General features: G+C 44.9%; 1 protein-coding gene and 1 long non-coding RNA gene across 2 annotated transcripts; one reads left to right on the top strand and one right to left on the bottom strand.

Annotated features, from left to right (window-relative positions):
- Positions 1-1,364: 1,364 nt before the first annotated feature.
- AIRE (autoimmune regulator) lies at positions 1,365-20,282 on the top strand. The gene is made up of 13 exons (XM_063132378.1): positions 1,365-1,621; positions 2,715-2,889; positions 4,640-4,792; positions 5,180-5,251; positions 7,130-7,263; positions 8,680-8,757; positions 13,613-13,728; positions 14,630-14,726; positions 15,522-15,677; positions 17,454-17,575; positions 18,278-18,374; positions 18,905-18,973; positions 19,706-20,282. Exons 1-13 carry the CDS (start codon positions 1,403-1,405, stop codon positions 19,784-19,786), a joined length of 1,569 nt encoding a protein of 522 aa, XP_062988448.1. The 5' UTR covers positions 1,365-1,402; the 3' UTR covers positions 19,787-20,282.
- Positions 20,283-24,394: 4,112 nt separating this feature from the next.
- LOC134402722 (uncharacterized) lies at positions 24,395-26,217 on the bottom strand. The gene is made up of 2 exons (XR_010025723.1): positions 26,108-26,217; positions 24,395-25,601 (listed from the first exon to the last, which is right to left on the bottom strand). It is a non-coding gene; the product is annotated as an uncharacterized LOC134402722 (long non-coding RNA).
- Positions 26,218-27,288: the final 1,071 nt, after the last annotated feature.

Consider the following 27,288-nt stretch of genomic DNA (forward strand, 5'->3'; position numbering starts at 1 on the left):
GGCAATGGTAGTGGTGATTCTCTATTTGTCAAGCAAGCAAGAGATGGCAATGATGAGAAAGAGGATGAGGAACAATAGCAGGTGATAATGGTGATGAGAAGGTAGACTCACTGAGAGAGGGGGCCCATTGTAGACGCCTTGCCAGAAGGCCCTCAGAAACCTTGGAGCCAGCACTGCACCTGTACTCTGACAACTGGCTGGCTGATGCTGGGTGTTGCAGACCAAAACATCTGGAGAGCACCAGGTTGGGAAAGGGTGTATATTATATCATAGCTCTGTTCCTGATCACCTGAGATTCTCCCTAGGCTTTGCCTGCCCTTGCTCTGTCTTTCTGGCCCACCCAGGTGGGCCTCTACTTTGAAATCAAAAGTGATCAACTGTAATAATATCTTCTGGGATAACATGGGCTTATTTCTTGAGATGATTATGTGGTTGACTATAGCCACCTCTGCATACATTGGGTTAGATCCAACTGTATCCATTCACAAACGGAATGGATTTTCCCTCTTTGCTGCAGCCCCTCAATCTGCTCAGGAGAGTTGTAGGAGCTTCTGGAGCAGACTGAGGGGAGGGGTAGGCTGCGGAGGGGAGGGGAGGGCAGGACAGGGAAGTCCCATTGCATGAGTGGAGCTCCTATTGCAGAAGGGGAGTTCTGCTTGTGCAACAGTTGGATCCAACCCAGTGTGGAAACAGCAGATGCTACTTCCTAGACACAGCACAGCCCTTCCATTTTCCAATCAGGTAAGGCACAGGGTGCAGATGGTTCAGGGTGGAGTGAAGCTCTCACACATGTTCAGATAAAGCAGGCCAAATGGGTTTAATTGGAGATAGCTTTAATTTTCCACATTCATCAGAGAGTCACTATTAGGAGAATACTACTGGTTTCCTCATTAGGTATTTTTTTATGTTGATGTCGCACACATACAAACATACCCTCCTCCTGGCACATTCATTCTCTCTCCACAGACTGAGCAGTATAAAGGGCACAAGCAACTGCAGAAAACAGATACTATATTGTGCCCGCCATATGACAGGTGAGGACGATAGTGCTGTCTCCCTCCTTTGATAGTAAGGACAGTAAGCAAAATAAATCAGAGTTGGGTGCTTAGGAGTCGAGGAGATGAAAGACAGTGAATCCTAGAAAAAGAATAACAGGAATATGAATACCTTTTTGCAAGTTATACTTGCAAATCTGCATTTCTAGAGACAGATGAGTTGACAGTAAGAGTTGTAAAATGATCTAGGATCATGTTTTACTTCAGAAGTGGAGTTGAGATTATTTTTCAGGGTCACTTGCACCAAAGATGCACGTGTGTGTTTTTCCCTGCATTGGCCATTACTAAAAGAAGTGTACATCAAGAACAATGTAAAGGTTAAGATGTCTTTTAGTAAGAGTTAATGGATGCAAGGGGACAAAAAATGGACCTGGAGGAGGGATGCTCCTAACCTATACGTGCTGTTCTGTCCCAGGATGTTTAGTTCTGATAGACCCTTCGGAGAAGGGGACCTGCGGAAATTACTGAAGCTTTATCGCACAGAGATTTCCATGGCAGTGGATGATGTCTTCCCACTACTTCATGGACTTGCAGATCATGAAGTTGTCACTGAAGAGATGTTCAAGGTGAGAGGAATAGGAACAATTCTGAGCCTGCTTATTCTTCAGTTTATAGTACTAGGATTTCTGAAATTATTTTATGATGTGCCTAGAATGTGTAATCAGGGATACGTTAGATACCTATGCTTTTAGGTTATTCAAGACAGCATATGAATCATGTCCAGCATTAATTTTGTTTGATTAATCTCTGTAGTTTCAGTTGGGGGAATTTATTCTGCATTTCTGTGTTTTCTTTCATTCTGTGTAAAACTTTGAATAAACATATAGCTTTTTTTTTAAAGCTCACATTCATCTAGCAGGCAAGGTATGGTTGAAAAGTAGATACTAATTCTCACTGGGAACACAGGAAATTTAAAAATATTGTTGGCATTTATGGGTCTTTATGTTTTGATATTTTTGCTTTTTATTATCATTTATTATTTGATATTTTTATAACCTGCTTTTCAGGGTAAAAAGAGCAACAAAGCAGATTACAACCTATTTTAACAGACATGTTTTTGGAGTCATTGTGACCATTCTTCAGGGCTATGGATCTCTCTTACTCTGCTTGCATAGGCCTTTACCAGAGTTCAGTTTTGGGGGCAGGGAATCTTTTTATTAGAGGTTGATGCTGGGTATACTGTAGCACCAGCTTTTCATGGTGAATCTCAAAGTATGCCCTAGACATTTAACATAACAAATTTCATGGGTGCCTTTTGAAAATCCTTGCAAATAGCTATGAAATCATAAATGTGTTCTGTGAAACTGTATTATGTTGTAGACTAGGCAGGGAACATGAGGCCCTCTAGATGATGTTGGCATCACTGCCTATTGTCCATGCTGGATCTGATGGGAATTAGAATCCAATATTCCACCACCTGTAGACACTCAAAAGTGTTTAAATCAGAAGGTTAGAAGTTTTGAGTACTTCTGTGATGGTACCTTTCTTTTTATTTGATTTCCCCTTTTTCAGCATTATCACATTTCATAGAATGTTGAAACTCTCATTGTGACTGTTAGCTCCCTTCTCCTGAAGAAGCTAAACAACACTGAAGTCTATGCTAACTATTCAAATCTATTTGGGGATTAGACTGACTTTTCCTTGCCTTTTTCCTTGAAGGACACTCTCCATCGGATGGAGAAGGACGGCTGCCACAAGGCTTTTCATGCAATGTTGACATGGCTGCTGAGTCAGGATTCACCTTCCATCCAAGACTTCTGGAGGGTCCTCTTCAAGGATTATAACCTGGAGAGGTATTCTAAGCTCCAGTCCATTCGAAGCAGCTTTCCTAAAGGTATTAGCTGAGGTCATCATACCCCAGAAGAAAATGAAGTTACCCTCATGGGTGAATTATAAGTGGAGACAGGGGGATACACCTCCCTCAGCTTTAGAAGCTGGGAATGATAGATTGGTTCCAAACTAACTTAGTTCCCATTAAAATCATGATTTATCATGATTAACATCCCCTTGATTTCAGTGGGACCTAAGTTTTAGCTAACTTAGGGCATAATCTTATGTATGTTTAAATTCCCCAGATAGGAATCCTGGGAGTTGTAGAACTTTTTCTGTCTAAGCATGCATAGGATTTTGCCCTTAGTCTAGACCAGTGGTTCCGAAAGTGGTTGGTACTGCCCCCTTGGGGGCAGTGGGATTGCATAGCGGGTCGTTAAGAGGCAAGGGAGCAGCAGGGGGGCGCTCGAGGTGGTCTTTTCCGAGAAGCGCCTCTCCAGAAGGTCTTAAAACCCAGGGACATTTTTATGGGAGAAGGTAGTTTGATCCCAAACCATATATATAGGGGAAGAATCCACACATGTATTAATACCGTTTAAGAAGAGTCCTTTTAAATGTGAATTGAAATGTTTCAAAAGCACCAAAACGGTAATGAAGAGACATACCCTGCTTGGTTTGCCCCGTCAAGCTGCGTTTGCTCTCTTTCCCTCCCTCCCTCCCTCCCTCCCTTGGCAAGCCTGCAGCGGGTGCTTCCCATTTAAAGGGGCCGCACGGAGTACAGCCCCTTTTTCATTCTCAGCTCAGCTCCTCCACCCGGCCGCCACCGCTGCTGCTCAGCCCGGGCACCCAGACCAGCAGGATTCAGAGGAGCATGGCCCCTTTAAATGAGAAGCACCTGTCCCAGGCTTGCCAAGGGAGGGAGGGAAAAGAGAGAGAACGCCTCTGTTTGCAGCTGGCGGGGCGGGGCACACCAAGCAGAGTATGTCTCTTTATTAGTGTTTTGGTGCTTTTGAAACATTTCAATTCACCATTAAAAGGACTCTTCTTAAACAGTATTAATACATGTGTGGATTAAAGAGGGTCTTGTTGGCAACACGGCTCCGGACAACTCGGGCTAATGGAGCGCCTCTCCTGGCATGACTCTACCCAAATATACTACACTCATCATCTAAGGCCATGTGATATCGAATATTCTTGCTAAATGACTATCGGACTTTGAAAAGATGATATCACTGGATCAAGTTCATCAATTATGTTTAATTGAAAAAACTATAAAAAATGTAATTGGATTTTGAATAAATATTCAATTAATTGTTACTGTTTTGAATTTTATTGTTGTTATCTTCCTTAGTGGGTTGTTGAAAACCGCTATTCTGAATAATGATTTTTATAGGGTAGAGTAGGGAGCACTGAGCATGAGTTTGTGGAACCAAGGGGGCGGTTACCTGAAAAAGTTTGGGAACCACTGGTCTAGACCCAATGTATATATGTATCTTCACATTTCTTTTTTTTAAAGCCTGCAGTCATAAAAAACCCACTGAACCTACCAGGGATAGGGGGGTATTTCCTTTTCTTTAAAATGGTTCCTGGGGAGGAGGGTAATGATGGCAGTGCCCATATCCAACAGCATTGTGTGTGTGTTTTTAAAGTAACCCTTGCTCACAGAAGACATACCTGTTAGCGTGCCTGTTTTTCTGTGTGATATTGTCTGTCTTCTTACTCAACAAGGAGGCATTGTCTTCCATTTCGAAGGCAAGGTTTCTACAGACTTGGGCAGGAATCCCACCAAATCTCGACATTTTCCATCTTTTCAGAGATGGATCTTGGCAGGCACCGCAGGGCGAGGAAACTCCCAAGCTGCCCTAAGATCCTGGCTCAGCACAAGCCTCAAGGAAAGAGGAAGGCGGCAGAGGAAAAAGATTCTTCGCACTTACTTCAACCTTCAGCAAAAGGCGACTCGCACCTTGGTACAGAAGTAGTTGCTGGGGCTTTGCTGTAGATGCCAGAGTTCATCCGAAATGTGCAAAAGAACAACTGGAAAGAATAAAGGACACACACATGCACATACCCACATGCACTAAAAGCCCCAGAGAGAGAATTCCTTTTTAATGCTAACGGAATGCATTTTTCTCTTTCTAACCAGTATTCATACATTAAATGAAACGCGGGGTGGGAGTTCAACATTTCTTTTCATTAGCATTTCTGTGCAACATTATATGAGCACCTGACAAAAGCCCAGAACCAGACCCATCATGTCATCCACATGGGATATGTAACTGCTGGTCATTTTGTGTGTGTGGTAGGGGGAGATACTTTTGGCTTTCAGTGTTGTAACCTGTCCTATAAATCAACAGGGTCCCTTCCAAAGGCAAAAGCTGTGAAGAAATCAGAGAATGTTGACATTCAGCATTACCCACTTCCAAATGGTAAGCATTACCCTTTACACTTTGCCTTGACTGACCCCTGACTCAAACATTACCAGAATCTGTTCCCTATTATCCAGAATGTCTAGCAGGAGTGGGGAACCTCTTTCCACCTGAGGGCCAAATTCAATGTCAGAGAAGCTCTCAGGGGCTGCATTTTGGTGGTGGGTGGGGCCAAAAATACCAACATAGTAGTTTTAAGCTCTAACTGCCAGTAACTGAGCCTTGGGAGAGGCGTCTTGACCTTTTAGCATGGAGGAAAAAATGCACAAAAGCCTATAGGCTGTTGGAAGTGAGGGGGTGTGGCTGGGGGAAAGGGGTGTGGCTGCCTGGGAAACCCCAAGGGGCTAGATGAAAACCCCAAGCGGGTGGATTTTGCTCCCAGACCTGAGGTTGCCCACCCCTGGACTATAGCATCTTTCTGCGTACAAATGTGGACCGTGTGGTTTAGATTGCGCTCGGAGAGAATAACTTGCCAAGGCCACACCCAGCAAGTTATGTCAGTGAGTAGAGATGCAAATCCAGCTCTGCCAGATACAAACCCAGTAGGTTCTCTGTTGTATTGCAGTGGTACCCATACCTAAGGTATTTGAATGAGCTGATTTACTCTGTGAAATTGTATTCCGTTATATATTTTCATCTTGCTTAACGAAAGATAAAGTTGACTTGCTTGTTACTCCATTTCAGGTAGAATGGACATGGGCACTGAGGAGAAAAGAAAAGAGAGAGATGTCCATTTATTATGATTATTATTTATTTATTTATTTATTTATATAGCGCCATCAATGTACATGGTGCTGTACAGAGTAAAACAATAAAATAGCAAGACCCTGCCGCATAGGCTTACATTCTAATAAAATCATAATAAAACAATAAGGAGGGGAAGAGAATGCACCAAACAGGCACAGGGTAGGGTAAAACTAGCAGTATAAAAGTCAGAACAAAACATCTGGCTGACACATCGCTTTTGTCATAATCAAGTACGGCGGGCCTGGTTGGTCAGATGTTTTTGGACTGCAGCCGCCATTATTTATCCCTTGCCATTTGGCTATGCTGGCTTGGGGTGATGAAAGTTGCAGTCCAGCAACTCTGGAGGGCCACCAGTTGCTCACCCCTGAAGTCCGCATTAACTTGGTCTTCATGCTTTCTGGTTGAATTGTGATCATGAGAAGAATGTTTGCTTTGCAAATTAGTGGTGAAGCTGGAGCAGTGCAGATGTCATGTCCAGTAGTTGCCTAGTCTAATTATTATTTGTTTGCTTTTTCCCATTTGTTTGCTAATTCCCATTTGTTTGCTTTTGTGTGTGTGTGTGTTGTTGTTTTCGCAGTATCGACATTATACAGCAGCTGCAGGCTAAATCAGCTGCAATGTACTGGCCTCAGGGTGTGGGCAAAAAGCATTGAATCTTGTAACATTTCCTGGTTTTGCGCTGTAGACAGAGAAATACAAGGCCCTGGGCCAAATCTTCCTCCTCCTTTCCAGGGCAAAAGTGATGTCTCATACTGGGCTACACGCTATTCTTTGCATCCTCCATGAATTTGACTTCAAGCCCAATTTATGTGATGTGTCCTCATAGTCACATTACAGTTTTTGAAACTATTCACACCAGCCTTCCCCAACGTGGTTGTCCCCAGGGGTGTTGGAGTTTCACTCTCAATATTTCCAGCCAACGAGGCCATTAGGAATAATGGGAGTTGCATGCCAACCAGTGCAGGCTAGTGACTCTGACGTCAGTGGGCCAGTGAATCCGCTCCGAGCTTCAGTCAGAACTCTAAAGGAGCTATTCAAGGTGTTAAAATGAATCAGTCTCTGCTAGAACATAGGCAACTTTATGGCCCAGTTTGGAAAACAGAAAACCAGTGCAATCTTCCATTTTTCTAGGCGATGCGAAGAAATGTATCAAAGTTGGTGGTGAATTTTATGCATCAAGCAAATTGGAAGAGCTCGGAGAGAGGAATAAAGCTCGTGAAGTGAAACCCAGTGTGAAAACAAAAGAATCTCAGATCCCTGAATATGTATGTAAGACACTATGCTTCTAGCCTCTTCACATTTTGTAGGGCGAATTTTTACAATGAAGAGTAGCCCATGCTGGGCTGCCTTATCCGTTTGCATGCAAGGCCAGTTCCTGGCAAGCATGTAGTAGCTGCATAATTTCTCAGTCCCTGGTGAGAGTTGGGTGAGTCGTGTGATTCATTTCCCAGGAGTAGACACTGCCAGTGATTACATATATAGCACCTGCAGCAAGGTCCTTTACCAATACTTTTGCATGCAACTGCCAGCCTATAATAAGATGCAAACCTGGCAACTGTTGCCTGTGGCAAATGAGTCACGTGACCCAGCCACCACGCTCAGGGAATTCCAGGGGCTGAACAACAGCAAAAGCAGCTGCGTAAATCAGCCTGGAGTCTGCTGTTGCATCCAAAAGCCAGAACACTTCATTCAGACATGAGTTTGGCCTCCTTGCTTTATGGCTCAGCTTGGTTCTTTCACCTCTGGGGAAGCTTGAGTGGCTTTTGTGTGGCATTCCTCCAGGACTCCGTTTCCTTAGAAAGAGTTCCCCAGAGACTTATTGTGTTTCTGTGATATAAAGTTTATTTACACATAGCTTAAGATGAGGGTTTGCAGCATTAACACTCCAACAGATTCGTACTCATTGTGCCTTAGGATTTCCTGTAGAGAGCAAAGTTAGATTTCTGCCTCCTTTTCAGATCCAGCAGAGGCTGGCTTCCTCGTTTGCCCCCTCCCTTTATCTAGTGGGAGAAATAAAGATGAGTCATCACGGCCCATTCACATCGCCCTTCTTGAATCATCCCAGCTCCCAGGGAAGCACATCTCCAGAATGTGGAGATGTTACCAGCTATCAACGGTCAGATCTTTAAGATATTGCCTCAAGGCATCCACATCAGATAGCTCTGCTTACAGAAAAAATCAGAGCTCCTGCAGAAAACTAGCATTAGACAGAGAATATGGCATTAATTGACTAGTTTGCTTCAAGGCAGTGGGAGATCCATATCTGCCTGTTCTCTTTGAGACACTGCTTTCCTGTCCCCATATGCCATGGCGGCCAAAGGAGTGGGAGAGGAGCGTCATTTTGGCTTTTAACTCAAGGTGCAAAAATATTGAAGGGCAACGAGCACATGGTGGCCCTTAGGCAGGGGAGCCTTCTCCAACCTGGTGCCCTCCAGGTATGTTGGACTACAGCTTCCAGCATCCCCCAACAGGGCTGGCTAGGGAATGCTAGGAATTGTGGTCCAACACATCCAGAGGACGCCAGATTGGGGAAACCTAGTTCAGTGCAACCCTATGGATATTTACTCAGAAGTTAGTCCCACCGCGTTCAATGGAGCTTACAGCTCAGTGTGTTTTAGGACTGCAGGTTTAGTCAGCACATTCATATGTACGTACATCCTGATCTTTCTCTTCACTTTCAGAACAGAGACCAAAAAGCAAACTTGCAGGAGAGGTGCTGCCCCATCCCCTCTCACGTTGCGGATCCAGCTCCCCATCAGGTAATGATATATATATATATATATATATATATATATATATATATATATATATATATCATCTCAGCACTTAACCTTAATGCATTCCATTAACCATTTTGTGGTTAGGCAGCATGGTTTAACATGTTGTCTGAACGGAGCCAATTTATGCTTAGTTTTTCTATCTCCCTTACTTCTTCCCCTACTTTAGGGATATGCCAGCAACCCTCTCTTGGTGCTCTTTGTATTTTCTTTTCTGTTGTCCCTGGGCTATTGCTTATATATTTCCTCCTATTGTGGATTTTTGGTTAGTTTGTTTCATTCTTAATAGCATGGGAAGTTGCTCACTCTCACACTCGGCAATAACATTTGACTTCCTTAAGAATTTTGCTTGTATTCCAGCCTTCCTGGAAGGAGTTCAGATAGCACACATAGGTTTGCCCCATTTTATCCTTACAGTAGTCCTGTGCAGGCCGAGAGGCAGCAAGTGGCCCAGAGTCATCCAGCATGGCTGAAGGGGGACGGGATGGAGCTCAGGGGCAGGGCACCTGCTTTGCCTGCAGAAGGGCCCAGGTTCAATTCCCAGCATCACCTGGCAGGTCTAGGAAAGGATCTTGCACCAAACCCTGGAGAGATGCTGTCAAGAGTACTGGGCTGGATGGCCCATTGGTCTGACTCAATAGAAGGCAGCCTCCTATGTTCCTAACCTGGGTTTCCCCAGCCCAACTCCAGCATACTATATCCCCTACTCTTTCAATTCCTATCACATTGTTTCAATTCGCACATCTCCATCAGATTGAGAACACACTGACTGGGCAGTGTCAGGAACTGGGGATGAGAAAGGGGGGTAGGTTAGGAGGTGGGAATGTGTATAGTCAGTATTATGTTTTTAAAAATTTAAAGAAAGAAAAGGAGCAGACATTGTGGAAGGCGAGCAGCCAGGCTGTTTGTCTATTGAATCAAGTGTAAGGGAGATTATGCAAAAGTTAGTACCCACTTCAACGAGGGTAGTACCCCACTTCAATTCACATTTAATGCTGCAGACTTTATTTTCCAGGTATCCACCCCATGTAGATAGGGTGAGCACCGTAGCATTCGAAAGGGAAAAATACATCTGAAAACATGCAGGGGGGAACGGCGAGTAGCATCTCCCTAGCCCATTGCCCCCCTGTGATTTCAGCCACACAGCTCCATGGGATTGCAGGCAAACATGATGGTGTTTGTTGTGAGACCTACAGTAGGAGCTGGAAACGTGTCTGCCAGGTAAAATGTGAAATGCTCCTTTTCACATTTAAAAACTCCAGACATTGGACACTGATTAAGACTGGGCATGGGAAAAGACACGGACTGCACAAAGCTGTTTAAAATGCATTCAGTTACTAATCACGCCCAAAACAGCGGGAGCAGGCAGATGGGTACTGTAGTATCCATCTTAGGCAGACACTGTTTTGGTCTGAAAACCTCCGGTTCCTCATAGTGAAGATGTGTTCCAGGCATCACTGCAACTCTTGCAGCCCCAGGGCTGTGTGCCTCCAAGGGGCCTGCAGAGAGCTGCCCCTTGAGTTGGGCTTCTGGTGCCTTGCCGTCCTGCTCATTAGCTTTTCTCTTCTCTCCACCAAGCTGCAGCATATAGTTTGGTGTTTCAAGAGTTGTGCGTTGCTTTGCTTGGGAAGTCCCAGGGTTCCTCAGCTACTTAAATTGGTGCCAGATTCACCACTGGGGCATGTTTTAGCCCAGGCGAAATGTTTTTCCCCCTGGGTGGAGCCTACGCTGCTCCTGCCAAGATGGAATTCCCCAAAGATTTCAAAGTTAAAAGTAATCGCGACAATTAACAGCCTGACTCCAATGTACCTCAAAGATGTCTCTGATTGCCCCCTTCCCCTGCACAATTGGGTTTTGGTTTCAGGCCTTATGTCTGAATAGGAACTAATTAGCAAAGCTTGCAAAAGCTCAGTCATTATGTCCATGGCGTGCTTTCTGCACATCCCATCAAGGTTGCCAGACGTATGTAAAAAATTTACATGGACAAAGGACTCACGCTAAGTATAGAATTTATGCCTTGTTTTCATATCAGTCCTACTGTCAGATAACTTCCAGAGGTCAGAGGGCTGCATCCCCCCATACTCCGGAACACTCCAGGGGTGCCTCCCTCCCCTGCTGTCACAGAAAATGCCATTGCCACTGAGACACTCTAGGCTTCCAGTAGCACAGTTCTGCTTGTAAAAAAAAGCTCCCTGTGTGCCTTGTTTTCAAGGAACATTTTTGTGGGGGTTGTGGGGAGGTTGTTGCTACCTCCACCATGGTGGCAAGAAATTCAGCAGCAACAGTTTGGCCCCTGAGAAAATGGCTGGGGGGTGGGGGTGCTGCAGGCAGGCCACATGTTGCCCACCCCAATACAGGATGTAGCACTCATGCAGAATCTGTTGCTGGAATTGTCAACATTCTGAAGTCTTACGTGTTTAAGAATCACAAGTTCTGTTGCCATTCTACCACTTTTTCTATCCCTTCTGCCCATCTTCACCAGCAATATTCTCATTCCCAGGAGTGGGTTTCATTAGAGGAAGAGGAGGAGGATACACCATGACTTTGTATCCAGTTTTGGACTGCGGAGTCTCAGCTGTGGAGAAGAGCCCCATTGTAGACTCCAGGTCTATGCAGAGGGCAGAAGGAGTGGAAACATCTGGGGACCAGCCACAGAGGACTCCCCTCTCTTAGAACCTGATGAATCTGGGGAACCAGCTATTCTCTCATTGTCCCAGATACCTCAGGATCACCCTCTGGATGCCCCAGGAAGAAAGGCTCTGCTGAGCCCATGTGGAAGCCAATACTCACTTTGCAGCCTTTTCATAGCACTGCTCCCGAGGAAGCATCATTGACTTAAGTATTACCAGGATCAGGCATAACTAGTGCACTTGTAGGAAGGGTGGAGCTGCAGGACCAGCTATAAAATCCCATGAGTAGCTGCTTAGGCCTTGTTTGTGCAGCACCTCGGCTGGACAGCTCCCCTGCTGTTTTGGCAGGCTTGACTTAGAACTGTTGTGGTTTTTCTTCTCCTTGACCTGCCAGGCAGCTGGTTTGCCTCACTGCTGGGCCTGGAGCCTCTGGGCCAAATAGAACAGCCATGAGTATTTTATCCACATTTTTGTCCAATACATGGATAAAGCAAAAGTGGGGGTTCTATTCTTCACACTGAGTTGTATCCAGTAGTGTCCCATCACTAGCACTAATCATGTTGCACTAGCATAAACCAACTCCTGCACGACATTAACTAGCACAACAGGGGAAAGCAACAATTTGTCACCAACATTTGGTGGCAGATCACCCACGCATCCTGTTGTACTAAATGCATTGTGCAAGTATTGATTTATGCTAGTGCAACATCATTATCACTAGCGCTGGTATTACCCACTAAAACGGATGGGGCACATGTGGCCCTCCAGATGTTTTGGCCTACAACTGCCATCATTGCTAGCCAGCATAGCCAATAGAGGATCATGGAAGTTTTAGGCTAAAACATCTGGAGAGCCACAAGCTGCCCACACCAACCCTAAAAGGAATGCAGGAGAAAGGGAAGTGAGACCTCTCCCCATGCCCTTCTATGCTCCTTTGCTTTAAGCAATTTTCTCTCAGCTCATCTTTACGCTGGAGCCCAGCAAGGAAAGGGGTGTGTGGGTGTGTGTTTAGGCTGTTCTTACTCCCACCAGTCCCAGTGAGCAAGGTAGACTCCAACAACATCTGGAGGGCCACAGCTTCCCTGCCTCTGATGTGAAGAGTTGGCCTGCCCATGCTTGATATGTGCATGGGGCAGAAACCAGATGCTTGTGCCCTGTCAAGTGCTGGGCAGTCTGCCCAGCTGGCTTTCTGAGCAGAAAATGGGTAACTTGGGAAGAAAGCTACCTGGGTGGCTACTTTATGGGGAGACCTTGGAGTCAATTGTCTCCTCTTGAGCACTCTCCATCTCAGTGTATGGCACAGAGCCACGGGAAAGCCAAAGGAAGCCTCCATCTTCTCTTCCTTGCATGTTGCCCCTGAGGTTCAGTTCAGTTGCCCATCTTGCAGGGAGTTTGCTTCCCTCCTTCTTCCCTGCCTGAAAGAAACTTGTCTGCAATTGCCCTGAGACTGCAGAACTGAGGGGAAGCCCCCTTTGGCCTCTGCCACTGCTGGACCTTAGACTCTAAGGGCTGCTGCTGGGTACTTGAAATCATCTGGAGGAGCTGCTACCTGGACTTGCTCGCATCACTCCTCCCTCCCCTTCCCCGTTGTGTCATATCTATTAGATTGTGTGAGCCTGTGCGCAGAGATGGCCTGTTTTTTTTAATCTCCATACAGTATGTAGTGAATTTTAGGTGCTTGACATGATGATTTTTTATTTTATTTATTTATTTAAGGATTTTTATGCCGCCATTCAGCCAAAAAAGGCTCTCACGGCGGCGTACAAAAGTATTTCTTGACAGTCCCTGCCCACAGGCTTACAATCTAAAAGACATGACACAAAAGGAAAGGGGATTGGGAGGGAGGAGGAGGAGGGGGGAAAGGAAAGCAAATTCAGGCGCTACAATCTTAGTTGCAAAGTTCAGCTGTTACAGGTGACAGCAGGGAGGAGGGGGCTCTCAGCTGGAGCTGGACCCAGGCACGGTGGAGAGGTGCCTGGCTGCTGCTTCCTCCCTCACTGGTGGCCTCTGCATGATGATGATGATGATGATGATGATGATGATGATGATGATGATGATGATGATAAATAATAGCAGAAAGGGATGATGGCCTGGATAGCTGGGTGAAGGCAGCTTTGATGCTACCCCTCCCCAGCCATATCCAGAGAAGCTAGCTCAAAACTGAGTCTTCTTTCTGCTTTAATCCTAACCACAATTTGGCGGGCCAGAAGAACGATGATGAATGTGCCATCTGCAGGGATGGTGGGGAGCTGATCTGCTGTGACGGATGCCCCAAGGCCTTTCATCTTGCCTGCCTTGTACCCCCGCTGACAGAGATTCCCAGGTAATAATGACAGCTCTGCTAGTGAACAGGGGTCTTCCACCTGGGATCACACCTTGGTCCAGGTATTGAACTGCAGGATGGCTTCTTTTCTTGATTGATTGCAATTCTCCGTAGTCACTGCAACCGTTTCCTCAATTTGCTTTTGTAGTTTTACAGTATGGTCCTACTAACATCTCTGCTAAGCCCAAGGCTGTCAGAAAAGTGAGATCTGGTGACCCAGTGGCCCTCTTGCTGCAAATACTTACATCAGGAGTGTAGAATCTCAGGCCCAGGGGCCAAATCTGACCACTCCCCAGAGGGCCTCCTTTTCCTGGCCCTGCCCCCTTTTCTGGCTTTTGTGCAGTTTTTCCCCCTTCTTAGTAACATAGTTACAGTCCGTAAGAGCGTTAAGCTAAAATATACTGATCTTTTGGTCCTGCCCCAGACAGCTTCTCTGAAATGGAATTCAGCCCTTGTGCTCAAAACGGACAAACCCACCACCACCCCGCCCCGACTTACATATTCACAGCCCCACTAATTTCAGTCGAAGTAGAAATGTAGAACGGTGTTAATCTCAGAACATAATTTGCATCCTTTGTCCTGTTGATATACATTGATCAGCTCAGGTCCGTCAGCTGCCCATCCCCCACACTCTCCCAGTGGCATGGGAGCCCCTTCTCCATAGCGTGGCCCCACGTCACTGGAGAGTATGTGCATCCTGCAGAGTGTCCGACAGGGTCTTTCCTGTCACCAAATTGGCCCCCTGCAGGAGATGCTTGTCAGGCTTGTCATTACGCTGAGATGCTCTTTTTCAGTTTCTCTTTACATTTGCCTGACTTGTTCGTTTACTTCTCTCTCTCTCCCTCCCGCTCCCACTCTCCATGATCACACTCCTTCCTTTCCGATTTGGGACACTGGAAAGTGGGACATGGAGGTGTGATTCCTGCTCACCCGGGAAGGTGAAACAAGACAGGCGTAAGGAAGAAGAAAACAGCAGAGAGCCACATTCTCAGGCTCAGGTATTGCATCTATCTATTTATTACATTTCTATATTACCCAATAGCTGAAGTTCTCTGGGCAGTTCATAACAATTAAAACCATAAAATACGATAGGACTAGGATCCTTGATTTTCCAGTGCCCAGTAACATCCTGTCTCTTCGTTCTCCTCTCTCCTCCATGCAGAAAAAGTCCCAACATGTAGCAGCTCCAAAGGGTTGCCTTTCTGTTCATGGATCTCCTCAAATGGCTCTTTGTGGTCAGAGGTGGAACACTTTAGGGCTGGCCCTGCCGTTGGGTAGAGTGCGGTGGCAGCCTGAGGCAGCAGATGCTTGGTGGCAGGGAGCAACAGCCAGATGTTGGGAGGCAGAGCCGTACGTACCATGAGGCCTGTCCTAAGCTAGCCTGCTGCCCTCAATTGCAGTGGAGGACCTTGTTTTGTCACCAGTGCTGATGTAAGATTTAATGGCCAAGTCCAGTCAGCCTCTATATGTGGAATGGAAGAAGGCTGCCATCTTGTTCTTAGTCTAAGGCAGCAAATTGTCTGGGGCCAGCCCTGACTCTGTATGACGGTCCAATTTTCCTTTGTGAGTAAAGAAACAGAATTTTGCTCAGAGCTATGACCCAGACCTTTGAAATGCATTCATCTTTAATGAGGGAGGCATATAGTCTCTCGAAAGGCGTTTAAAGATCTTTGTATGGCTGTCAATGGTCAAACTGTGGAAACATATGCAATGTCCTACAGTGCCCCCTTGTGGATGTTTTGATTGCTACTGAATACAGACTGGAGTGATATTCATTTCTAATACTTACTTAGGGTGCTGTATATGTCCAGAGGACAACAGAAGATGGCAGGAGAGTTCTTATCAAAGAACCTGTGTGTGCCTCCTTCAGACAGGCTCTGCCTTCCCTGCCCCCAGTGCCCGTGGCAGTACCACCAACAGTACAGAGTGTGGGAACAGAGAAACAGCTGGTCGGTAGCTCTCCTTCTTATGGGGTTTTCACACGTTTCAATGGATGTCGCCATTTCACATGCTTTAAGTCACCGTGAGATTTTGTTGCCTTGGTGGTACTTTCCTCCTTCTGCCAGGGGGACTGTATATGGCAGATTAAATGTTTAGAGGGATATAGCAGAATTCTCAGAATCACAAGAAGGAAAAAGTAGTTTGCTTGTTATGCACACTACGCAGGTGCATAACAAAGATGGATGACTCAGTTGGTGACATTCACTCTTATCCTCTACATCACAGATGGGGCCTTCCAGATGTTGGTGGGCCGCAACTCCCATCATCTGTCTCATTTGGTTATGCTCTCTGAGCTTAACATCAACATCTGGAGGGCCACATGTTTTCTACCTCTGCTCTACATGCTCCGTACATCAATTTCATGCTGATCCTCCATATACCAAACATAATGTCTTGAAGTCCCCTTCATATTTTCCTAGCAGTTTTATTTTGGACAGAAGCTCTCCCTCTGCAGAAGCTGGACCTGATCAGGCAGCCATGAAAGGTTTTGGCAGTTGTTTGCGATTAAAGTTGTTGCAATAAAACCATACTCTGCTTAGACCACTTTTCTGCATTTTCCCTGGTCCCCTGAAGAATCTCACAAGGGCAATTATTCCTCCCACCCCATCCCTAAAAGACTCTAAAGCAGCAAAGAACTTTTAAATTATCTCCCTGAATAACCATCCTTAGTTCCATATTGGAGTTTCATATACCCTGCATGTTCTCCATCATATGTGACAAATGTGCATGCCTCTATTTCACTATGTACACATGGAAGAGAAGCCCTGGCTTCCTGCAGCATTTGCACACAGTAAAATAACTGTTTTGTTTACACGTGATGGTATGCATGTAATAACAGGAATGGTTGTCCAGATAGGTCAGTGAAGGGACAGAGAATATACAGATTCCTACATAGAAGTCATATTTTATTTTTATTTATTGCATTTATACCCCGGCTTTTTTCCTGCAAGGAACCCATGGCAGCATACATAATCCTCCTCTTCTCCACTTTATCCTCACAACAACCACCTTGTGAGGTGGGTTGGGCTGAGAGTCTGTGACTGGCCCAAAGTCACCCAGTGAGTTTCCATGGCTGAGTGGGGACTAGAACCCGGATCTCCCAACTCCCAGTCTGACACTCTAGCCACTACACCACACTGGCTATCCATGTAAGAAATGCATTATGTGTGAAGCAGCTCCTGGAGCCAGGTTTGGTTTTTTGGCTCCCGATCAAAATTGGAAATACAAAGAGATGCAGAGGAAAGAGAACATTTTGCCAGAAGTGTAGAGACAGAGAAAATGGTATGTGCCCTATTACCCTGTCCCTAGGATGTTTAGGGGTTGAAGCCAGAAGTCCCTGCATCTTTTGCTGCTACTTTTGAATGGAAGGTCAGTTGTAAAACATCACCCATGTATTAATTAACTCACATTAAGGCCACCAACATTACCTGCATGATTACAACTTGGGTGGATAAAGCACCCTGAACCCCTTGCTACTCAGTTTTTGTGATTTTAAATTGGGCTTTTAATCTTTACAATTTTTTAAATTAAGTTTAAATTGTTCTTTGTGCCCCAAGCCTTGTGGATAGGGGAAGTTAGAACTTAAGGAATTTCACTGGAGCACTTAAGCATAAGGTAGAAATAAAGACATGGCAATTCGGTCTTGCAGGACAATTCTGGAGGGGTGGGTGGGGAGCGGACCAAGTCTTGCTAGAAACTGACTCCATGTCTCATTTTGTTTGCAGAAACTGACCATTGGCGACAAGTGCGGTGTGTGCAGGAAAGGAGGAGACATGATCTACTGCAATAAATGCTTCAGGGCTTTCCACTGGCCCTGCCATTTTCCTGCCCATGCAGATCAAATCAGGTGTCGATCACAGCCAAGAATAAAGCCATCGCTAGTTCCCAAAAGCCTTGCCCAGATGGTGGCTTCATGCAGTTAGTTTAGTGTCATAGTGCTAAGCCAGAAACGTGGGGCAGGCACAGGTTTTGCACAGGTGTGCCAAATGTGCTAAATCAGTCCATCTAAAACTTGAAACCTCTGTCTGGAGCTGCCACAAATCCTTCCCATATAGGTGTTCTAGTATTTTACTCAAGACAAGGTGTCATGGCCAGCAACATTGGATGGTTCCGTCATACAGCTAGGCAGCCAAAGCCACTTCTCAGTCAATTGTATGAATCAGCCCTAAGTTTTATGGCCTAGCCTCCATTCCCTCTTAGGTCTACTTCTGACATAGAACAGAGGATCTAAACTTGTGCCTGGACTGTACCACTTCAATCTGCAGGTAGGAGCCCACACACTTAAATGCTCTTCCTCTATTTTTTTTAAAAAAAGCCTTCCATATTAAAAAAACAAAAAAAAACTATGTCAGAGAGAGGAGTTCTAGCCTGGCCTGCTTCCTGACATCTAGTTTTCTTGTGGACAGAATGCTTTTGTATTGAATAGCATTCAACCGTGTGAGTCTCCCACCTGTAGTCTGAGCAGTCCAGTCCAAATTTAACTCCTTATGTGAAAGATAGGCTCATGTCTTCATGGTGTACTTGAGATCCTCCTTATGTTGTGTTCCAGTGGAATCTTGATCTGCAAGACCTGCTCTGGCAGCCCTGCAACCATCAGCTTGGAAGGAGCCGCAAACCCAAATACTCCAACACTACGAGCAGTGAAGGTCAGGGTTTCCATCATCTTTTTTTCAGCCACTGGATAAAATTGAAAGACACATGGAGAACTCTGGCAGGTCCAATTATGATCTGTCAGCATTTCCCAACTACATACCTACTATATGTATGAAGACTACAGCTCCCATAATCCCCAGCCAGCATGGCCAATGTGATCCTCTGTGGCAGATACTAGCAATTTGTCTGAAAAGCCTCATCACATTAGTGCAATCCCCCATTTTACAGCCGGTGAAACTTGGCAGTTCCTATCTGGGCTTCCCCCCTTTTTGCATAAACTCATCCATGATGATGATGATGATGATGACGATGATACCACCCTTCTTCCTCTAGCTTACTTTATCCTCACAATGATCCTGTGAAATAATAGCGAGGTTTTGTTTTTATGACTGAGTGTAGATTTGAACTCCGATCACCCCAGTGCTAGTCTAACACTCTAACCACACTACCACATGGGATTCTCATTGTTGTTGTTAATATTTATGCCTAGGACAGCATTGAAAGATACTATTTTTAATCTTAGGTGGTGGAAGAATCTGCTGGGACTGAACCTGTTCTGAACAAAGATGAGCTGGATTCCCTCCTAGGGGAGGTAATGGAAACCAATATTATTGTGACTTTTATGTGCATTACTGGACTGTTCTGTGGTTTCTTGAATTCAGAATTACAATACTGCAGGCTTCAGCAGAAATCAAGTCCCTCCTGATAATTTTTGACACTTGGCACTCTAGTTGTAACTTGGTACACTTCCGACGCATCTAGTATCACACTCATGATATCAGTCCTTTTACCCCACTGTCCTGGCTGTTATTCAGTTTTTGTGCAGTTGTGTGCTGTTCAGCATTTGTGCTTGCTGGAATTGCCACCACTCGTATTCAAATACTTGTAACCAGGGGGCTTGTCTTCACAGCACCGGGTTGGCACCACCTCCCTCAGGAACCCAGTGGTTTCTGTCTCCTGGGGTGGTGTTGGGTAACCCTGACGTCAAGGAAAGAGCACAGGGTTTCTGGGGAGCCATCTGGGTACCAGAGCCACTGTTCCACCCTCTTCCTGGTGGAAGGTGAACAATTGCCTATCACCTTCCATCAGGCATTACCCCTGGATTGGCCCCAGAACAACGTTGCTCCGATTGAAAAAGTTGGGGTAAGTCCCCAACTTTTTCGATGCGTAGCTTCACAGGAAAGCCCCGTGGTGGCTGCAAAGCTGTACCTGCATCACGTAACTGACGCAGCTCAGGTCTGCATCCACCGTGGGGCTTTCCCTGTGTATATACAGCCCCAGGTAAACAAACTTAACTGTCTTTCTTTTCTCTATTATCTTCCAGAATACCTTTGATGGGATCTTGCACTGGGCATTCCAGAGCATGTCTCGTCCACTGTCAGAAACCCAAGGATTTTTCTCATAGGACTCTGGATTTCACAATGTTTTGCTGCAACATCAGACAGGCTCTAATTTCTTTGCATCTGGAACCCTGGCACTCAAAATTACTAGCCTTAATGTAGTTGCTGCATTACTGTTATGATAATTCTGCTTAAATTTATGCTTCTGTTCTTACTTCTAGTTGAGAGAATTAATTTATTTTTCAGTCTACACCTGAGTAGTTTACCAGGCCAATCTCCCTCAAATAATTACACAATGGGAGTATTAATTGATTGGAAAGCAATCAAGAATTTCCACAGAATTGTCTGATGGGGACTTGAATGTTTCTTTTAGCCATATTGCTCTTTTGTGTACACCCTAGAAATGAGTCTACCCAAATATCGGTAGTCAGGACTGTATGATATTCTGAGAAGTTATTGAGATCTAGGATTACTATATAGGGAAATTGCACCGTACTGATCCTTTTAGTCTTCTTGTGACATTTGATATATTGATAATAAAGTGTCGCTGATATCATGGGATCTTATCTGTGTTTGTGAATAACCCTTGACTGATTCTGATTATCTTCTATTTTCCTTCGTGGCCATTAAGATTGATTGGAGAACACCACGTCTCAAATTCAAATGGCAAAAGTGCACAAAAAACCAAACTTGGTAACTGCCCCAGAACAGTTTACTAATTTGGATCAGCAGACCAGTGACTGATACAATACTTTATGATACATCTATTCAGTTCTAGGAAAGCTATCTATACGTATCTTGTATACGTTTTAATGTTTACTGTTTTTTAGATTTTGTGAACAGCCCAGAGAGTTTCAGCTGTGGGGCGGTATATAAATGTAAATAAATAAATAAATAAATAAATAAATAATATCTGAGAATAGCCTTAAAATATATCTGAAGATGAGAAGGCAGAAAATGAAATGTATGTACAACAATCTATGACGATTGCAAAGAACTCCAAAAAGCTTTCTTCAAACTTGATGAATGGGCAACAAATTGGCAAAGGGTTTTTTTAAAAATAAATAAAAAAATTCTGCCACTTTTCCACAGCTCAAGGTGGACTATAATGGAATCCATCACACTTACTTCCCCTTCCCCCAATTTGAGTCCACAATTTCCCCCTCTGTTTCCTTAGCGAGTTGAGTGCTGGGCACTTCCAGGTTTGTGCGTTGTTGCACTATTTCAGCTTGTATATCTTTTCACCTGTATCACTACTATGCTGGCAAAATCTCCTGCCCCACCCACTACGTTCTTCCTCCTGCAATTAATTTTTTATATTTTTTATTTTATTTCTGCACAAATAACAATGGTACGTCAGCCTGAAACTGCACAATTACAGTAAAAAAAACCCACAATGCTTTCCCCTAAGATCATATTAAACAATATAAGTGAAGAGAAAGTATTACAATTAGTTTTTGGAGAAGTTTGTGGTCAATATTGGCATGGCAAGCCAACATTGTTCTGGTCAGGAAACCTAGACATGCCTATTCAAGTGTAAGTAAATGTAAAATACTGTATACTGGGGCATAATTTTCTAGCTTCACATATACACTTATCTCTCATGAAAGAGCTGTTAGGATCATGGGAACATTAACTCAAAGAATGGCAGCAATGAAAATGGCACATTCCATGGTAGGGCTTAGTAGGAAAGAGATTGAAATTAAAACATGCAGTCTCATAATATCTTGTATATAAATTTATATACTCATTGTTTGAGGGTGGAGATGTTGGCTGGCTGGCATAAGGCAGACAGAGGCTGAAGGCAACCCAGATGCACCTGTAGCTTGGCCCTGTTAGGCCCTCTGAAGAGTTTCTGGGGATGGACTCAGAGGAGGAGGAAGCAGAACCTTTACAGGCAGAGGCTAGTGTCACGGCTGCTGAACTGGTGCCAGCTGGGAGTGGGGCCAACTCAGAGAACGAAGTGGAAGCTGAGCCAAGTACCAGCGTGCCGGTGATTAAACCAGCAGGGAGTTTGGCCAATTCAGAAGACACAGAGGGAGAAGCAACAAACTTACCTGCACAGTTGTTTAGGCAGCATAGGGTGGAAAAGGAAGCCCAGCGCAGGTCTCTGTGTATTTATGCTAGACGCCAACTCAATAGGGAACACCTGTAGCTGCCAGGGAGGGGTATTTAGAGAGCTGGGAAGCAACAGGAACTTTGCCAGAGATTAACTGAGCATCCTGGCGAAAGCTCTTGATTCCTGTTTCGGATTGTGGTGACCTTGTATCCTGGTTGAACTTCAGACTGGCTTGGAATTCGTGACCTGGTCCTATCCCTGGACTTCTAGACTGTTTCTTGGACTCTCTCTACCTCTCATAAGCCTTTGACTTTTGGAACGGAACTGGACTCTGCCTTATTTAAATGTCTTGTACTCTGACATTAAAGAGTTAACTGTGTTATTTCATAGCACAGATAAAGACAAACTCCACTGTTTGTTTGCTGAGTTTGTGGCTGAATTCTTGGGGTTTGTCTAGGCACGCTGCCCACATCTGTATCTCCGTCTAATTAGCTGGTCTACTGGCAGCTTTCCCGGACAGGCCCTGAGAGGCTGGCTTGCCACACAGAGTGTTTAAGAGTGCATCAGAGTCAAGCGGTTGTGCGGGAGGAGAGGATGTGGAGGTGGCTGATGGTGGAGGTTTTTTAAGTAAGAGTCATGACATGACCAAGCAATAAGCTGCAATAAGCAATATCCCCAGCCACAAGTGCACAGCCCAGCTGGACCATTGGGAGACTTTGGCAGAGAGAAAGGGGGAGGGGGAGATTGTTTGAGGCTGGAAGCTTTGGTTTGGGGGCAACGACTTAAGAGAGAGAGAGAGAGAGAGAGAGAGAGAGAAGAGGTTGCACAGACAACACAGAGACACCTGTTGTAACTTAGCCCAATGGTGGGCCTCAGAGGGTCTCAGAGTTGTACAGGAAGTAGAAGTTCAAAGTCTGGATGTGCAAAGTGGTGCCAACGCACAAGCCTTGAGAAGCTAACACATATAAGTGAGAAGTGTGAAAGGGCAAAGTAGTGTCCACCACCAACACCCATCCTAATGTTAGAGTAAAGAAACTTGTGACAATTGTACACTAGTTTTTTTTTAAAAAAATGACATTTAAAAATAAAAAAGTCAGACGGCCAGCAGCAAACCCTATTAGTAGCAGCAGCTTGCAACAAGTGAGGATATAGTCAGAAAATATATTTGAGGGAAGGGGAAAACGTATCACACGAAGTATAGCAAAAGCTTCAAAATACAGCAAAAGCTACAAAAGTAGGATTGAGTGAAGTTAATTTCAGATACATTGAATCACTTGTTCTTCATTTCAGTGATTTTAAGATTAAGATGCTACGTAGAACAGATTTGTAATTGTGTGCTGTAAAATCAGATATGTGACCAAGGCTATGTTCAGGTGGGCACATCCCTTTGGTGCTAGACACACACACACCTGGGGCCGGCCATGTTGGTGGGCACGCCCCCTTGGGGGCTGACCATGTTGTCCTCCTTTTAGTCACCTCCTTATGGTTACCCTACAAATGACACTGGTAATGCATCTTGAAAATGCAACCCTCGATTGGGCAGTCGCAGTGTATCGTCGGAACTCAGTCATATGGGAGGAGGATTCAAGGTTTAAACAACACTCACATAAACCTACAACAAACCAAGCGTTATTTAAAATCAATGTCTGGGTTCGCACACCACACTTCCTTAATTAGAGGTTGCACATTCAAAATGGTGACTGCACATGCCCCACCTGTGCTGAGGGTTATCACTGCTTAATTAATACACGATAATCCCTTGTGTCATGGAGGCCCAGTATCTGTATGACAAACAAAAGGAGCTGTATTTTTTTCTTTGTTTTTATTGTGAATATTAACAAAATAGAACAGGAAATACATTGTGAAAATGGAGGGGGGGAACAAAGACGTATTACAGGATTATCGTTGATTTCCATTGTGTATACCATTCATTAAAAAAAGCGGGGGAGTTACACAAAGGTCTCAAGAAAAGCAGACCAGATATCCTTGTATTTATCCCCTTGCAAGTTGCGTCTATATAATACCCATTCAAAAGTTGATAATGTTATTAAGTCCTCAGTCCATTGCATTATCGGAGGTGTGAATCTGTCCTTCCAATGTGATAGTATAAGTCTTTTGGCTGTCATAAGGAATCTGAAGATCCATCTGTGCTGACCATGTGTTAACTTCCAAGAAGCCGGTAGGTAATTTAGGAAGACATGCACATTGTTCCATATTACAGATTCAGTACAAAGTTCATCCTTATTGTTACCTCCTCCCAAAAAGGGGGAACTACGGGGCATTGCCAAAACATATGAGTTAAAGAAGCATTGGATGCATCTCCAACAATTGTGCAAGTTAGACAAACACTTATTAAAAAGGTGTTGTGGAGTCCAATAAACCTGAAACAATTTTTTTTGCTGAATAAGTCGTAACCTGAGATCCATAGAAGCTTCAGATATAGATGTTAGGGCAGCTGTCCATTGGTTAGGCAAGATAGGTCACTGAAATTTCCTATTCCAGTCCAGTCTTAAACTATGGGTTGTTGGAAGTGACTCCTCTCAAGAATAAGCAGAGTTGTTTAGAAGCTTCTCAGTAGAAAACAGCAAAAACCCAATAAAGCTCAGATACTTGGTTAAGTTTTAAAACAGAGCTTTTACTGACATAGAGGTTGATTTAATAAATTATTTACATTGTCCAGATGGTGGCCTTGACATTTAAAAATATTTCTTCATGTCTTCAGTCAGTGGGCATGCTAAAGCTCAGGAATAAAGTAAAACTGATCCATTCCAGGATCCAACATGGGTATCATATTACTTACTGCTACTAAATACTTATATATGTGCGTTGTGGATCAACGTGTCAGTTCAGCTGTTTTAAGTGTTTCTAACAGTGCTGGAGGCTCCGAAGCTGTAAAAGCAACTGGACCAAACCTAGATTCCAGCAGGTGTTGCAAGTATTGCCACTGGGCCATAGCAGATAAATTATATTTAACACACAAGTCTGAAAAAGGCAAAAACTCATCGTCTGAGCCTATTAGTTGATCCAGAGTAAAAATCATCTTATCCGTCCATGTCCTCCACAGAAATGCTTTCCTTTCAGTTCTTAAATCTGGATTTCCCCATATAGTCAATTTTGCATGAGAGAATGGATCAAACTGTAATTGACGTGATATTATACGCCACGTCTCTCTAGCAGACAAAATTGTAAGAGGGGGGTTGCTTATTTTGGTATGGCGAGAACCGAGTGCTATCCATTTGGGAAGAGGTTCTAACCATAAGGTTTCCAGAACTGACCATGATGGCAGTTCAGAGGGAGCAGAAAAGGACCAGAATTTAGTACAAGCCAATAGGTAAGCCTGATGATACAAAGCTAGGTCTGGAAAACCAAACCCACCTCAAAAGGAACTGTATTTAAAAAAACAAAACAAAAAACCTCTGTTTCAATTGGAGAGGGGGAGTGTGCAAGGTGTAGAAGGATTGGTAGTGGAGACAAGGTGGGTTGGGAGAATGAACAGATGGGGGACAACACAGTTCCTTATGGCCGGCTCTCTTCCAGGCCCAGTATTGCCAGGATCTGCTGCACTGATGTCTGTAGCACTTGCTGGTGGGAAAAGATGGCTTCCATTTGCTTCTGCAACTTACACACATCCAGAACGTTATGGCTGTCACGACAATCGTTCAGGGCTTGCAGTAAGCAGTCCTGTTGTTTCTGCAGGCCATCCAGGTGGCCCTGGATGTCTTGGAGCTTCACCTGCACAGTTCTTCGATTCCCCAGAGTGTCCAGGAATAGCTGCTCCATTCTGTTCTGACCATTCAGGATGGCAAGTCCTAGACTGGTTGCTGTAGGGAAGGGAAGGGAAGACCAGGCCATAGGAAGGTATCCAAGCAAGAGCACCACATATACCCTCATCTGTACCATGGTCCTACAATAAGGGGCCAAGACATGTGCTGGGTAGGGTGGCTGTCCACTCAACATTCCTTCCTGTAACCGCTGAATGCTACATGGGTGGGGATGCCTGGCTGACTGTTTGTTTGTTTGTTTATTTATTTATTTATTACATTTTTATACCGCCCAATAGCCGAAGCTCTCTGGGCAGTACACTGTACCACTCCCATTCCACAGTAGGCTCACGTCCTGCTTGCAATCACATCTGATTTCCCACCCCACATATTGACTGTGGTTATACGCTGTTCTACTAGCCCAGCCATGTATCCCCCCCCAAGAGCCCTCCTTACCTGCTGCCCCCCAGAAATCTCCACAGGCAAAAAGCAAGCCACAAGGATGTAGCAGGCACCAGCCATAGCCCTGTGATGCAGGGTGCAGAGCCTGTGGGTTGCATACTCACATAGGTGGGGTTTTTGGCATGATGTTCCGCAGACAGGCTGTAGGTCCACCTGTAATGGTTCCGATGGGTTGTTACTTGCCCCAGTGGCCTCAGCTAGTGGGAGGCGGTTCACGATCACTGAAAGCTGCTGGCATGGGGACCCATTTAGTAGATGGGATGGAACTGGAGCAGTCTCTGATGGTGACCCTCGCGGTGGTGAGAGTGCAGCCCATTTTGGACTGTCTTCACAGACTACATCTGGAGTTGACGATGAAGAAGTCAGGTCAGGGGAGTTGCTCTCCATTACCCTTTGGGATTTGGAGGTCCTCTTCCCAACAGTGTTGGATGGCCCTTCTGCTGCTGCTGCTGCTGCTGCTGCTGCTGAAGCCATGGTATCTGTGGAGTGAGATAAGAGGTAAATGATCAGTTATGGCAGCAGTGGTGAAACTCTTTCAACCCAAAGGCCAAATTCAGTTTTGGAGAAACTTCTCAGAGAAGCTACATTGCAGTGGTGTGTGGGACCAAAGGTAAAAGAGGTGGACCAAAAATATTTTAAATGCCAGCATATTATAAGTTACTGCGGATGACAAAACCTTGGGGGAGGCAGTTCAACCTTTGAGAAAGAGAAAACAACTGCACAGTAGCTGGGAAACCATCAGTGGTTGCAGGAAAGAGGGTGCGGGCAGGGAAAGGGAGCACAGCTGTCTGTGGGGGTCTGGAGGGGCGGATTTGGCCCCCAGGCCTAAGGGTTCACCACTCCTGACCTACGGGAATTGCAAGTTACACTGGCTGTAGGAAAGGGAAAGACCAGACTGTAGGAGAGGTTGAAGGTTACACTAATACATGATTGTCTAATTTGGCTATTTGTTGGTGGTGCAATACAGCTAATGGTTCACTTAAATATATATTTTGGCAATGTCCAATAGTTGCATTGTGGGTTGCATACTCACATAGGTGGGGTTTCTGGCATGATGTTCCACAGACAGGCTGTAGGTCCACCTGTGGTGGTTCCGATGGGTTGTTACTTGCCCCAGTGGCCTTAGCTAGTGGGAGGCGGTTCAGGATCACTAAAGGCTGCTGCATTGGAGACCCCTTTAGTAGATGAGATGGAACTGGAGCAGTCTCTGATGGTGACCCTTGTGGTTTTGAGAGTGCAGCCCATTCTGGACTGTCCTCACAGATTACATCTGGGATAGAAGATG

The sequence above is a fragment of the Elgaria multicarinata genome, chromosome 8, assembly GCF_023053635.1.
Source record: "Elgaria multicarinata webbii isolate HBS135686 ecotype San Diego chromosome 8, rElgMul1.1.pri, whole genome shotgun sequence".
NCBI lineage: Eukaryota > Metazoa > Chordata > Lepidosauria > Squamata > Anguidae > Elgaria > Elgaria multicarinata.

What these genes read in the sequence shown, in the direction of transcription:
- AIRE (XM_063132378.1), top strand. Translation starts at nt 1,403, where the DNA reads ATGCAAGGGGACAAAAAATGGACCTGGAGGAGGGATGCTCCTAACCTA. An exon ending in TCGAAGCAGCTTTCCTAAAG is followed by an intron (nt 2,890 to 4,639) that starts GTATTAGCTGAG and finishes CCATCTTTTCAG; the next exon opens with AGATGGATCTTGGCAGGCAC. An exon ending in CGGATCCAGCTCCCCATCAG is followed by an intron (nt 8,758 to 13,612) that starts GTAATGATATAT and finishes TTGGCGGGCCAG; the next exon opens with AAGAACGATGATGAATGTGC.